This window comes from Taudactylus pleione, unplaced genomic scaffold (genome assembly GCF_031769625.1).
Source record: "Taudactylus pleione unplaced genomic scaffold, aTauple2 ptg000391l, whole genome shotgun sequence".
Taxonomy (NCBI): domain Eukaryota; kingdom Metazoa; phylum Chordata; class Amphibia; order Anura; family Myobatrachidae; genus Taudactylus; species Taudactylus pleione.
Genome location: NW_028284792.1, coordinates 8,070,557 through 8,084,533, shown reverse-complemented (window position 1 = coordinate 8,084,533; position 13,977 = coordinate 8,070,557). Strand labels below are relative to the sequence as shown.

The 13,977-nt window shown below is 42.7% G+C and overlaps 1 protein-coding gene across 1 annotated transcript in view; it reads left to right on the top strand.

Annotated features, from left to right (window-relative positions):
* ASL (argininosuccinate lyase) overlaps positions 1–13,977 on the top strand; it is an 81,047-nt gene that overhangs the window by 36,611 nt on the left and 30,459 nt on the right. Inside the window, exons 7-8 of the mRNA XM_088445944.1 lie at positions 6,996–7,073; positions 11,186–11,263. Of these exons, the coding sequence (XP_088302070.1) occupies positions 6,996–7,073; positions 11,186–11,263 (156 nt within the window). The remainder of the gene's footprint in view (positions 1–6,995; positions 7,074–11,185; positions 11,264–13,977) is intronic.

Sequence of the window (13,977 nt, the reverse complement as noted above, 5' to 3'; positions counted from 1 at the left end):
TATACACCGTGTTTACATCTGGGTCAAGAAGTTTAGCCTAGAGAAATGTGGCAAGACAGTGTTAGTATTAAATGTCGAAAATCCAAAGAAAATTCCAGCTCTGTATGAGTCATATACTTTTTTAATTTTATCCAGAAAAGTATTGTTGTTCTAGTCATTATAGTTTACTTACAAGGTTGATGCCATTATACTCCTAGGCAATTAATCTCCTAAAAAGAACATGAGTTCCAAATGGCGGTTCACATAGGAGTAAACAAAATGACAAATTAAATACTAAATTTTAAAACGACAACTTTATTAATATCATGGGATTTTCAGTATAGAAGAAATAAAGAATGCGCTGTTAGAGTTTTGTGTGTTATCATTTTCTTAGTTATAGTATGATATCCAGACACATCAGTAGGGTTTTATCTCAATATTTAACAAGTTCTATATGTATGCATATTCCTTTACCTCAGTCTAGCTTTATATTTGTTGTTGTTATATATTTATAATATATATGAAGCCACTACTATTTTTAATACTATTATAAGAACTGCGCTGAGTTGACCATATAATGAAGTGCACATACCATAGAAAAAATAATAAAATATAATAAAATGTTCACTTGTTGAATAACATTAAATGCATGGGTCCCAGCATAAAAATAAAACATTTATAAATTAACATAGACAATGGATATGTATAAAGATAGATAATATACAAATATCATCACAAAAAGGACCCTTGCTCGAATCCAATATATATATTTTGAGAGTAATAGAATGTAAATGTCCTTTAGATGTACAAATATAGCAATCAATAATCTTGCATCACCAAAGTTCCAAACAATAGATACAATAATTATATAGTCATTGAGGGTGTTGGTATACGTAGGAGAGAAAAAATTCTCTGAAAAATGGTAACCACTAAATTGCAACAGAATGGTAACATATGTTCCAATAAGAGTGTGTACAGTATGGTTTAGATGGATGTTCCAGGTTGCTTACCCCGGTAATAGATATACACCCATCTCTATTCCGTCTATTCCTTGTTTAAGCTAGCTCCGGAGTTTGTGTGTAGTGCTGGCGTCTCCGTATAGTCACTATGATGGGACCGCCGTCTCTACCCTGTGGGAGACGGTGACAACCAGATGATCACGTGTCCCGCCGGAGTTCCCGAATGTCACGTGAACTTGTGTAGTATGCATCAGAGTCAGTTGACGGTAAGGATTTCCAATAGCCGCTTGTTCTTGTCACGGTGGACACAAATAGTGCAGGCTTCCTGATCGGGTTTTCGCAGTCATAGATGTGTTGCAGTGAATCACCCACACTAAAAACGCATCCAGCCCTTGGCATTGAAGATCTGCCTTATAAGTAGATGAGTGAAAAGTTTTAGCAGTGCAGAGATTCTGGTACTGTATGTCCACAGCAGCCTGCGAGCTCGCACCATCTCCCACAGGGTAGAGATGGTGGTCTCATCCTAGTGAGTATACGGAGATGACAGCACTACACACTGACCCCGGAGGCAGCTTAAACAAGGAATAGAGACGGTTGTTGCAGGATTGTTTTTGTGAATTGCAGAGTTCCATTTTAGAGCAGCTGCTGAGCTGACATAAATGATATAGTGCTTCTCTAATCAGTGTTAAAGTGCTTACTGGGAACTGTGTTTGTGTCGCTACTCTTTTTTTGTAGTTTATTATTTCAACATATTAAGGGCAGTACTCCTTGTGTCAAATAAATAATTAAGTAGCTGGTATTTTACTGTATGTGCTGTATTTCCTTTGAAATATATAGCAATAGTAATTTAGATGTTTATTTCGGAATCGGTATGTAATGCTGGCGGATGATTACCCGCCGGATGAAATACCAACGCCAGAAGACCAAAGGCTTTACATCCCGACTGGGGCTGGTAAGTATCCTATCCCACCCTGTCCCCCCCCAACCCTAACCCTCTCTTAGTGGTGCCTAACCCTAATTTCCCCCAGGGGTCCCTATACCTAACCCTCCCCCCCCCCCCCCTCCCGCGGCTAATGCTAACCTGTCCCCGCTTATTTTCGTTCGGGATGCCAGCTGTCGTGATCTCAGCATCGGGATAAAGATAGGCGCCTATCTTTAATCCCAAACCGCGTAGGGATTCTGGCGGCCGGCATTCTGGATGCCGGTAACTTAACTACATACTGTATATATACGTCAAATGAAATATAAAATTCTCAATTGCAAAATTTTATAAATGTCACATTTTTGATGTATTGCCACAATTGCTAGTTTTAATAATTTATATAAACCAATCCTAGGATCCTATAATGTTAATAAAGCTGTAGCTTTAAAATGAATCAATAAATATGCAAGTACAGATGTGTCCTCATTCACCTAGCTTTTTTGCTACATGCGGCGCGACTTCAATGCTCCGCAAGGGGCAGCAATTTGTACTTCCTGAATGTTGAATTTTATTCACATCGTAGCCGCATACAAAGTCACTTACAGTGCACCAGCCATACTAGATTAGTACTTTTGTCGTAAAGGAATTGGTATAAAGTTGCACATTAAGCCTCAAGATACGTGGTGCAAGGCATGGCTTGGTTGCTCTTATCGGAATGCTGTCTTTTGCACCCAGATTAGCAACCCAGATTGCATTGTACTTTTGATTCGACAAAGACACATTGTAAGACTAAGACGCTTGTTGCAACTAAGTTGCAAAGTCTCTGACGTCCAAACGGGGCAATTTGGTGCGAGTTGAGCAACACAGTGGCTTAACTATGGTATTTGGAGCCGAGGGCAAGATGAAAAATGGAAATCCCCCCCCCATGTGCACGTGACAAAGTGGGCGTGGCTTCTGAAAAATTGGGGCATGTCAACATGACACACCACCGTTTCTCCTCACTAAGGGAACATTGCTTTCCATTCCATATGCACCTTAATGCCCCCAGTAGTAGTGCCCCTCTTGCATTGCCCACTGCAGTAGTGCCCCTTATGCAATGTTACCAGTAGTAGTGCTCCATGTAGTAGTAGTGTATACCAGTAGTGCACCCTTATACAGTGCCCCCAATAGTGGTCCCCCTATGCAGTGCCGCCAGTAGTGGTCCCCCTTAAACCGTGCCCCCACTAGTGGTCCTCCCCTATGCAGTGCCTCCACTAGTGGTCCCCCCATATGCAGTACCACTTATACAGTGCCCCCAGTAGTGGTCCCCCTATGCAGTGCCCCCAGTAGAGGTCCCCCCTATGCAGTTTCCCTTATACAGTGCCCCCAGTAGTACCATTCTTTATTCATGGCTGTGTTCTTAGCAAAGGGAGTGGGATCACTCACAGTTTTGACTGAGAAGCAACCCCACACATGAATTGTCTCAGGATGCTTTAATATTGGCATGACACAGGACGCAGACTTTTGGAGGATGGCCTAGTGTCAAGAAGGGCAGCAAAGAAGCCACTTCTCTCCAGGAAAAACATCAGGGACAGACTGATATTCTGCAAAAGGTATAGGCATTGGACTGCTGAGGACTGGGATAAAGTTATTTTTTTTGATGAATCCCCTTTCAGATTGTTTGGGGCATCTGGAAAAACACTTGTCTGGAGAAGGCAAGGTGAGCGCTACCATCAGTCCTGTGTCATGCCAACAGTAAAGCATCCTGAGACCATTCATGTGTGGGGTTGCTTCTCAGCCAAGGGAGTGGGCTCACTCACAATTTTGCCTAAGAACACAGCCATGAATAAAGAATGGTACCAAAACATCCTCCAAGAGCAACTTCTCCCAACCATCCAAGAATAGTTTGGTGACGAACAATGCCTTTTCCAGCATGATGGAGCACCTTGCCATAAGGCAAAAGTTATAACTAAGTGGCTCGGGGAACAAAACATATAAATTTTGGGTCCATGGCCAGGAAACTCCCCAGACCTTAATCCCATTGAGAACGTGTGGTCAATCCTCAAGAGGCAGGTGGACAAACAAAAACCCACAAATTCTGACAAACTCCAAGCATTGATTAGGCAAGAATGGGCGGCCATCAGTCAGTATGTGGCCCAGAAGTTGATTGACAACATGCCAGGGTGATTTGCAGAGGTCTTGAAAAAGAAGGGCCAACACTGCAAATATTGACTCTTTGCATAAACAATGTAATTGTCAATAAAAGCCTTTGACACTTATGAAATGCTTGTAATATTACTTCAGTATACCATAGTAACATCTGACAAAAAGGTCTAAAAACACTGAAGCAGCAAACTTTGTGAAAACTAATACTTGTGTCATTCTCAAAACTTTTGGCCATGGCTGTACATCGTAACAGAGAAATTCTGGGATGTTTAAATAATAGCCAGTTATCCTGCTTCATGTTGTTATCTATTCATCTACCTGTGGCTGTAGGTGCCCGTTATTGTTCCTTCAATTTTTCAAGGGTGTTAACGCCCTGGCTTGGACTGCGGGCTTGGACTGGATTGATCTTCCTTGAATTTGCTTGCCTGAGTTTTGCAGCCTTATTCGTGCCTCATTACCGGTGTCATTTGGCTTCTCTCTACATCCTGTCTACATATTTAATTACTGATGTCTCCTGTAGTTATTTTTCCTCACTCACCAGTACTTATTTAGCTCCAGGGTTTAATCTGTGATCATATTCTCCTGCCTTTTTTGTATGTTATTTGTCTATATTTGATATTTGACTGGGGTACCTTTTACATATGTTTTCTATAGTTGACAGTTTTCTCGTTGGCCCTTTAATCCTGAGCTGGATGCTCCATGCTCAAAGGGTACATGGGTATAGTTACTCTCATTTTCTTTGGTCGGGGGTTTAGGTCGAGTAGAGTAGCTTGGGTTTGGGGGGTAGGGGGGGAACAGTTTGGGGATCCAGGTATGCTGTGAGTTGGGGGTATAGTTATATAGGGGGGTGGGATGTTCTTATTGTTGATGTTCATTCTTTAGAGACTTTGGATAATGTGTGTTTTAAATATTGTAGTTTCTTTTTATTGGTTTGATACTTGTCTAGTCTATGACCTTCATTTGAGGGAGATGATATCTGTGCGGACTGGTCTATTATTTCAGTACTGAGGTCCTTCTTCTTTAGAACATCAATAGTTTATACACAGATATATATATTGGTTTTTCCTTTATACTGATGATACCTACAGTACCTTTTTTACTGTGTTTTTGATAAAAAAAATTTGCGGGGGTCTGAATGGCGCCTTCGGGCACTCGTATTGTGCTTATTATGCTGTATACCTGTGAACTAGCTATATCACATGTCCATGTTCGATTTTGATAGCATGTAACAAGACTACCTCAGTCTTTTCTTTCTTTATTTTTTTATGTATTTTGTGTTTCCTTTGTTATATTCTATACATATATACGTGTGTGTGTATATGTGTGTGTGTGTGTATATGTATGTGTGTGTATATATATATATATATATATATATATATATATATATAATCCTAATACATACCAGGCCACTGTTTTATATTTATATGTATACTGATTTTATACGTTGTTTAATATTGCTGTCCTCATTTATGCTCCTCATTTAGTCTAGATTGTTTGTTTGTTTTGTATCTAATATAACGCACAATTGTCCTGTCTTAAATGTATTTTGTTTATGTGGGTGTAAACTTGAAAATTCCAAAAATTAACATGATTTAAGAAAAATCTAATTAAATACAAATTAAATTACAGTAAGGGGTCATTCCATGTCAAGTGGACTAATTTTGAATATCGGTGACAGTTGCACCAGTCCCCACTTTGTGGGCCATAGTTTTGCTACTATTTCATATTGTGAACTAACATTTTCCCAAAGTTATGCTGGGTACACACTAAACGATGTGTTACCTTCCCTGCTGGAGTCCAAATGGAAATATCAATTAAGTTATGCACATGTATGTCAGCAACTTCCTATATTATAGTAGCCACACTGGTGTACTATCAGCAAGAGAGGTGAATCTGTAAACATCAGAACAGCATTGGCTAATTAGTGCTGCCGATTATGGATTATTGTCGTCCTCGTCATTGCATTTTGTTGCACTAGCCTCCCAGAACCTGCTGCATATGACTCCTGAGTGGTGTATATGGGTTTGTACAGTTCTACCACAGTTGCAAATAAGCAAACATGTAGGGAACGTGCAGTCAGGGGAGGCAGAGCCTCCCATGTCATACTCCTGGGAATTGATATAAAAATTATATCTTCTTTGTAGAATTCTAATCATCTTCGTTTATTGTAATAATTTTTATAGTTAACACTCACCAGCTCTGTGGAGCTCCCTGGGACTGCAGGGAGAAGAGAGATGATGCAAAAACAGGTCAGCCCCGCTTCTGTGTATTCACACACTGCTTGCAGAGCTGGGGGCAGTAAGCTGCACAGTAAGAGAGATAATAGAGGCATGCCTCTGAGTATGGGGGGCGTGCCTTGAGCGCTTATTGACACCTTGGATGTGTCATGTGACCAGGAAGTGCACTGAAGTGTTTAGAGATCGGAGCTCAGTCAGGCAGCTGCAGCAAGAGAAGACACAGAAATGCAGGTAGGAGAATCAATGGATACTGAAGCTTAGTGTAGTAAGGGGAGAGTTACAGTGAGTAGGAGGTGAGACAGGCTCTCAGCACTCAGACCCATCTCCATGTGTGCCTCCCCAGCCATTGGCCTCAACGCACGTCACTCTAAATATGCCCTTACTGTACTCCGCCTATATTTTACTTTCTGTCCCCCATTTTGCTTCTCTTGACCTCAGTGAAAGATGCTACTAAATCTGCATATATTTTAGTGTTAATGAGACCGTATGGAAATTTATTTTACTTTAATAAAACATAAAAGGTTTTAAGCTTAATAAAGCTGTTGCAAAGATGAAAATTATGGTTTTAAAACATTTATTTTATTTCGGAAGTGCATGAAGTAATCCTCAGATAGGCCTTCCTATTTAGCCCTAGTAGTAGCATTGGAACTGCACCTCTTTTTCTTAGTGTCAGGGCGAATGACAACCCTAGCAGCAATTAACAGGTCACTTTCACTGCACTTGCCTGACTTGTTTTTATTTTCTGTTATACAGAGAGGTTGACATACTATTTCCAGGCTATACTCACATGCAGAGAGCTCAGCCTATTCGCTGGAGTCACTGGATACTGAGGTAACCAACTTTGAGGGAATGACCTAAAATCCTCCTTTTCAGAGATTACCATGCAGTGTTTTCAGTTTATTACTTAACATAATGGAGCTCATTTACAAAGCACAAAACCACAATTTCACAGCAGAAGTACAGATTGGTCCTAATGCTTGATTTTTCAACAGAATAATATAAAGACAGAAGTGCTCATAGATGTGCACATTCCTACTGTCATTCAGCTGGTATTATTGTGGCTGATCAAACACACAAGAGGTGTCCAGCATGAACATTGCAGATTGGTCTGGCGCTCACTCACAGCCATGATGTAATAATTATAGTGAGTACTGTGCTGATGTGCGGATGGGTATGGGTGTAGGCTGAATCATACACTGTATAGCAGCGATATCTAGATCAGTACATTAGAAAGTGGAAGAGTGTCAGTGCCTGCTAAGTGTATGGTTACACGCTTATTCTTAAACCTTTTGTTATTTGCAATATCTGAATGAATTAGATTGATTTTATCGATCTTGAGCACTCCATTACTAACAAATTAACCTTGCCTACATGCTGTGCACACAGAGGGCAAATTTACTAAGCGGCGGTTTGACAACGGTTTCTATTCTATTCTAAAGCCCGGCGGTTTGGTGGCGTTTTTTTGCAGCGGTTTCTAAATGACAGGCCTGTTCTATTCTATTCTAAAATGTGTTTTGATGGCAATTTTGCAGCGGTTTTGACATTAGTAAATCTGCAGATAGCAAAACCACAGTCAAAACACATTTTGGAATAGAATAAAACAGGGCTGTCATTTAGAAACCGCTGCAAAACCGCCACCAAACCCCCGGGGTTTAGAACTGAATAGAAACCGCCGTCAAACCGCCGCTTAGTAAATTTTGCCCAGAAAATCACGGGAAAATGACTTTGGAGGCCAGTGAACAATTAGTAGGACTTCGAAAGTAACATATGTACATCTTACCTATAATTGCCTGTGATATAGTGTCTCTAAAGGCGCGTACACACTGGACGATGTGTCCAGTGAGCGGCAGTGGCAGGGGTGCATACACACTTGCCGATGCCTGCAACGACGAACGATGGCAGAGGGGTGAGCATGCTGCATTCGGCAGCATGGCATCGTCATCGATATCCTCAGATTGAGCTGCATGTACAGACGACTAGGGATATCATTAACAAACCGCGGGATACACACTGGACGATTTGAACGTTATATCGTTCAACGATATCGTTATCGTTCATAAAAATCGTCCAGTGTGTACGGGCCTTAATGAAGAACTGATACTGGCCCTCATTCAGAGCCGCTCGTTAGCGGCAGTACGCTCGTTCCGAGCGATGTTTGCACATCTGCGCATGCGTACGGATTTGAGTACGCATGCGCGAACCAGTCAGTGCGGCCGAAAATCGTTGGTACGCAATATAGCGAGGGCCTGCTATTTTGAGTGACAGAATGAGGCGTATGTGGGTGGTAACAGGGGAAGGTGCTTGAAAACGGGGAGTGGAGATCCGAACGCAGGCGTGCCTAAAGGTCAAAACGGGCGTTTTAAGGGTGTGCATAATTAATACAGCAGCGTCATTGACCACGTCACTGGGTTATTTTATAGCCAGAACTGCTCGCAAATTTGTGGTAGCAAAAACCAACCACAAGAATAGCGAGCAGTTCATACGCTGGTCGATGTACTCGATTAATCTAATAAATAGCGGACATGACGTATGGTGCGAGCGGCCAGGGGGCGTTTTTAACAAATAAACGAGCGTATGTTTTGCACGCTCGTTCAGACTTAGAGGTGTGAACAGACTGCAATGTGCGTACGGATCATTTGAATAGCCACCCCTTGTTTTTGAACGAACGACCGCAAATAGCGTACGGCTCTGAATAAGGGCCACTGTTCCTATGTACTGCATACATTTGAGGTGTCAGGAACATGATATGGGGAGGCGTATTGGATTATCTGCTAAAGTGTTATTCTAAGAGGGCATATCCACGCAGGCAATTGAAAGTATTTTAAATTTAGTTGTATGGGACATTGGCCCTCATTCAGAGCCGTACGCTCTGAGCAGAGCGCACGCTCTGAATGAGGGCCGGGCTCCATGAAAATGGAGCGTCCTCCTGGACGCTCGTATAGCTGTGGGTCACCACCCACAGGCTATACGAGCGTGCATTGTGATGGTCGCGATGGTCGAGACCATCGCGACCATCGAATTTGCGAGCCAGAGCCTGCGGTTGAGATTTTCAACCGCAAGCTCCGAAGTGATTTTGGCTCTATCAGAGCCAAAATCACTTCCACTGACATCACTAGTGATGTCAGTGGGCCGGCTTCTGACGGGAGGCGTTCCCGTGGGAACGCCCCCGTCAGGGAGGCACGCCCCCGGCACGCCCACCAAAGGGGGCGTGCTGTCAATCAACATTGACAGCACGCCCCCTTTGATCGGACACAACGAGCGAAGGACTTTCCTTCGCTCGTCGCGTCTGGCGCATGCGCACGACGGAGCTCCCTCCGTCGTGCGCATGCTCAGTCCATAACATCGACCCACTTGCGAGCGGACAGCCGCTCGCGAGTGGGTCTGAATCAGGCCCATTATCTGGATATGAAGTGACATTATTTGGAAGGCTGTAACACACTGGCATTTTTTCTGAAACCTTGTGGTAGGTTTGTTGATGAACTGGGAACTGCATATTTGATTATATTGACTGAGAAACTGGTTATACAGTAGAGGTTTTCATAAGGACTGAATTAGGTGTATACACCTAGTGATCACAGGACTATCTATATTTCCTCTCCCCATTTTTGTTTTTCATTTGTTCTTTCTCTCCCCCCCCCCCCCATTCCCTCCCCCCCAATCCGCACATTACCCAAGTGTTTACATGACTGTAATGAATGCATCAAGGCTGTGAGTGAGCGCCACACCAGTTTAAGTTTACCATGATGTTTGAAAGTGCTCCTTGATGCACATAGGTTTTGGGGAAAGTTTGGCAGAGTGGTAGAGTTTTTGTATGAAGTAGGCAGATATCAGCAATTTATTTTCACAGAGCGAGATTATTATGTTGAGTTAGTGATGGTGCATTTTCACAGACGTTTCCTCAGCAAATAGATGGAGGAAAATGAAGTAATTCTACTGCAGAGTAAAGAATCTGTGGCTACCCATTAACCCAGGAACACCCAGGGTGCATTTACTTTAACCCCTGTAACCAATTTCTAGTTTTTACATACACTGGGCCTGATTCAAAGTTTTATGCTAATGCAATCGCAACTGCATACTCTCACGGATCACAGTTGCTAAAATATGCTAGTACCTTCCAAAGCACAGCCGAGCATAGGGACGCCCACTGCTGTCTTCTCATATCTGTCTGTCAACATACAGCAGTGTAAACATCGGTACAATCGACGCATATGGGGCAGTCACGCAGCCAGCCACTAACACTGTAGCTCTCCTGACATGCAGAGAGCTCTCATACTCTGAAGGCGATCGCAATGGCTAATCTATGCACAAAACAGCGTTTTAGCGGTCAGACACGTTCTGCGTTTTTCTAATTACTCCCCCATTACCACCCCCAAATGCTGACTATCTGTCATTCACTTTGCGAGTGATTCCTTTATATGAGAGTAATCGCAATGCAATCGCTGCGCATGTGATGTGCGGCATTCGTACATGTGTAATAGCAACCAATTGCCCTTTCTGCGAAAATATCGCCATTATATCCATCTCCGAATCAGGCCCACAGTCAGCAAATATAATGCAATTGCAAATTGAATAGAAAATTGGAGCACCTGCAAGTTACCATTGCTCTCAGTCAATTTATATATGCACAATGTTATGCTATACATTCTCACTACAACTAGCTCATTCATAAAATCACCTATTTTTGGATTTAACAGAACCAATATATATGATTGGCAAAATAGAAATACACTTCACAAGCAATATGTTAAATTTCTTGATTAAATGTATTCTTTAACTGTTTTCCTTAAAGAGTATCTGTTACCTCTGTTAAGCACAGACTTTGAATACTGTGGCACTAACACACGTGATTGTCCCTCTAAGACTAGATGGTGCCCCCACTGCATATTCACATGTAAGTGTATTGTAATGAGTATTTTAGAACTGTTCACCTTTCTGTATCACAGCCATGCAGTTGCACTATGTAGGGATGCTGAGAGACTGGGAGAAATAAAGAAGAGAATCAATGTTTTGCCTCTGGGAAGGTAAGTAATCTATCTATTTAACAAATTAATATTGCTGACTTGCACAGAGAAACAGAGAAATGTGGATACAGGCAAGTACTAGGAATTACTAGAGATCCAGCTGAGAGCTAACTAGTAATTAGCACGAAAGCTGACACCAAAGGAACACAAGGAGGCAGTTAGAGAGCTGAGCAGCACACTAAAAGACAAGACAGGGATTTATAAGAAACACTGGAGTTCTGTGAGAGCTGAAGTAACACGCTGGGAATTAGCATGGGAGCTAATAAAAGTAACACTGGTGGTCAGCGTAAGGGCTGAAACAACATACTGTAGATACTTCGTGGAAGACACCGGAGAGCATAATAATCACTGGAACAGCGAAGTTGAAAAGCAGTTTCCTGTTCCTGGAGTCAGACTTAAATATCTCTGGGTAGCTGGTCATTGGATCGGAGGATCAGCTGAGTGACCAAAGGACTACCATTGGGAGAGACTAGTCAGGTGATATGGACCAATATGGCTGCCCCCATGCCCGGCAACCCCGGAAACCAGGACGCACGCACGGAAGCCCTAGCAGACCCCGGGGAGAATACTTAGCAATAACTCATCACTACACCTGGCATCTGAACACCTCAGAGCCCAAGGACACCAGTTCAGCGGTGAGTAAAGGGCCGATCCCAGGTCGCATCCTGACACTCACCTTGTGACACTGACTACCATAATACAATGCCAGAAATTCTATGCATTTTTAATATACCAGAATAAAATCCATGGCAATAGAAATCCTGGCTTTCCTCTAATGGGAAAAGGACGCATATAACCCAAATAAAGCATTTTAAAGTATTTGATCTAGCACAAATGGTGCAAGTATTTGTAAAGGTCACAACATCTTTCTGAACATGAAGCTACCAAATTGATATACTAAGTTGAATAGGCTTTTTTTATTGTGTTAATTTTTGGAGTTTTTGAAATGTTCACCCACAGAAATTACAATAAACAGCATAATGAGGAGACATCACCAGCATAAAGTAAACCACAGATTAACACACAAGAATCGGATACATATAAAGATAAGCAAATGTAAAGCGGATACTAAATATAGCAGCATAAAATAAAACAGCAAAGTGAGCAGCATCCGGCTCGGGGCAACAACGTAATAGTATCTCACATAATACATTGAATCTACATATACTAAGACCCTCGAAGCCATCATTCAGGCTCACACATCACAATATAAGGAGGCTAGCAGGCATCAATGTAACACATATGAGTTCAGCTCTCGAAAAAGAATCCATGCAGTAAGGGCTATTTTCTGGAAAAATAGGTTCAGGAACTGTGGGTGGAGTTATAGAAAAACAATTTTTATATATATATATATATATATATATATATATATATAATTAGGGGTGAGCGGGTTCGGATTTCTGAAATCCGAGCCCCCACGATCCAAGTCTGATCCGAGTCAGGCTCGACTTTTCCCGCCTGACTCGGATCTGAAATCGAGGCAAAACGTCGTCATCCCGCCTTCCGAGTCTCGCGGGTTTTGGATCCTATATAAGGTACCCGCGTCGGCGCCATTTTCTCACTCGGCTGTGGACAGTGAAGAGGGAGGGTGGGAGTTAGGGCTGGCTGGGCTGTGTAGTGTAGTGTAGTGCTGCTGTTGTCCACTACTTCAAAGTCCATAGGGGCTGGCTGTGTTGTGCTGTGCTGCTGTTGTTAATAGGGGCTGTGTCCACTACTTCAAAGTCCATAGGGGCTGGCTGGACTGTGTTGTGCAGTCAGTTCTCCACAGGGGCTGTGTCCACTCCAAAGTCCTGTGCAGTGTCCCAGTCCTAAAGGGGTGCTGTAGTGTTGTCCTGGGGGTGCTCTGTCCATCAGGGGTGCTCCCCCCAAGTGCTAAAAAAATAATATATTTTCTGTGTTTGTGAATTGTGTGCGCAGTAGCCGCACGTGCATCAACAAAGTAGTGCCAAGCGTGCGCTTGTGTCATAAGTAAAGGGCCGGCTGGCTTGACCGTTAAAGGGTGCTGTAACCCCCAAAGTACACTCCAGTCCAAACCAAAAAAATATATATTTTCTGTGTTTGTGAATTGTGTGCGCAGTAGCCGCACGTGCATCAACAAAGTAGTGCCAAGCGTGCGCCTGTGTCATAAGTAGGGATGTGCAGGCTCGGTTCTACTCGGTTCCGTTCGGTTCTTTTTACCGGATCTTATTGGGTTTCAGCTGTCACGAGTTTTGGATAGCCAATAAGATTCGGTAAAAAGAACCGAACGGAACCAAGTAGAACCGAGCCTGCACATCCCTAGTCATAAGTAAAGGGCCGGCTGGCTTGACCATTAAAGGGTGCTGTAACCCCCAAAGTACACTCCAGTCCAAACCAAAAAAAAATATATTTTCTGTGTTTGTGACTTGTGTGCACTGTGGCTGCACGTGCATCAACAAAGGAGCAGCGCCAAGCGTGCGCCTGTGTCCCATAAGTAAAGAGCCGGCTGGCTCATTTCTTAAAGGGTGGTGTAACCCACAAAGTGCACTACTCTCCAGCAAAAATAAAAAAATATTTTCTGTGTTTGTGTGCGCTTTAGCCGCACGTATATATCAATATAACATAAATGGAGGACCAAACTTTCTCCGATAAAAATAAAATAGGGAAAGATCAAGAACCACTTCCTCCTAGTGCTATTGCTGCTGCTGGGAGTTGTTCATCATCCCAGAGAGGAAGTAGGAACATCACTACTTTTA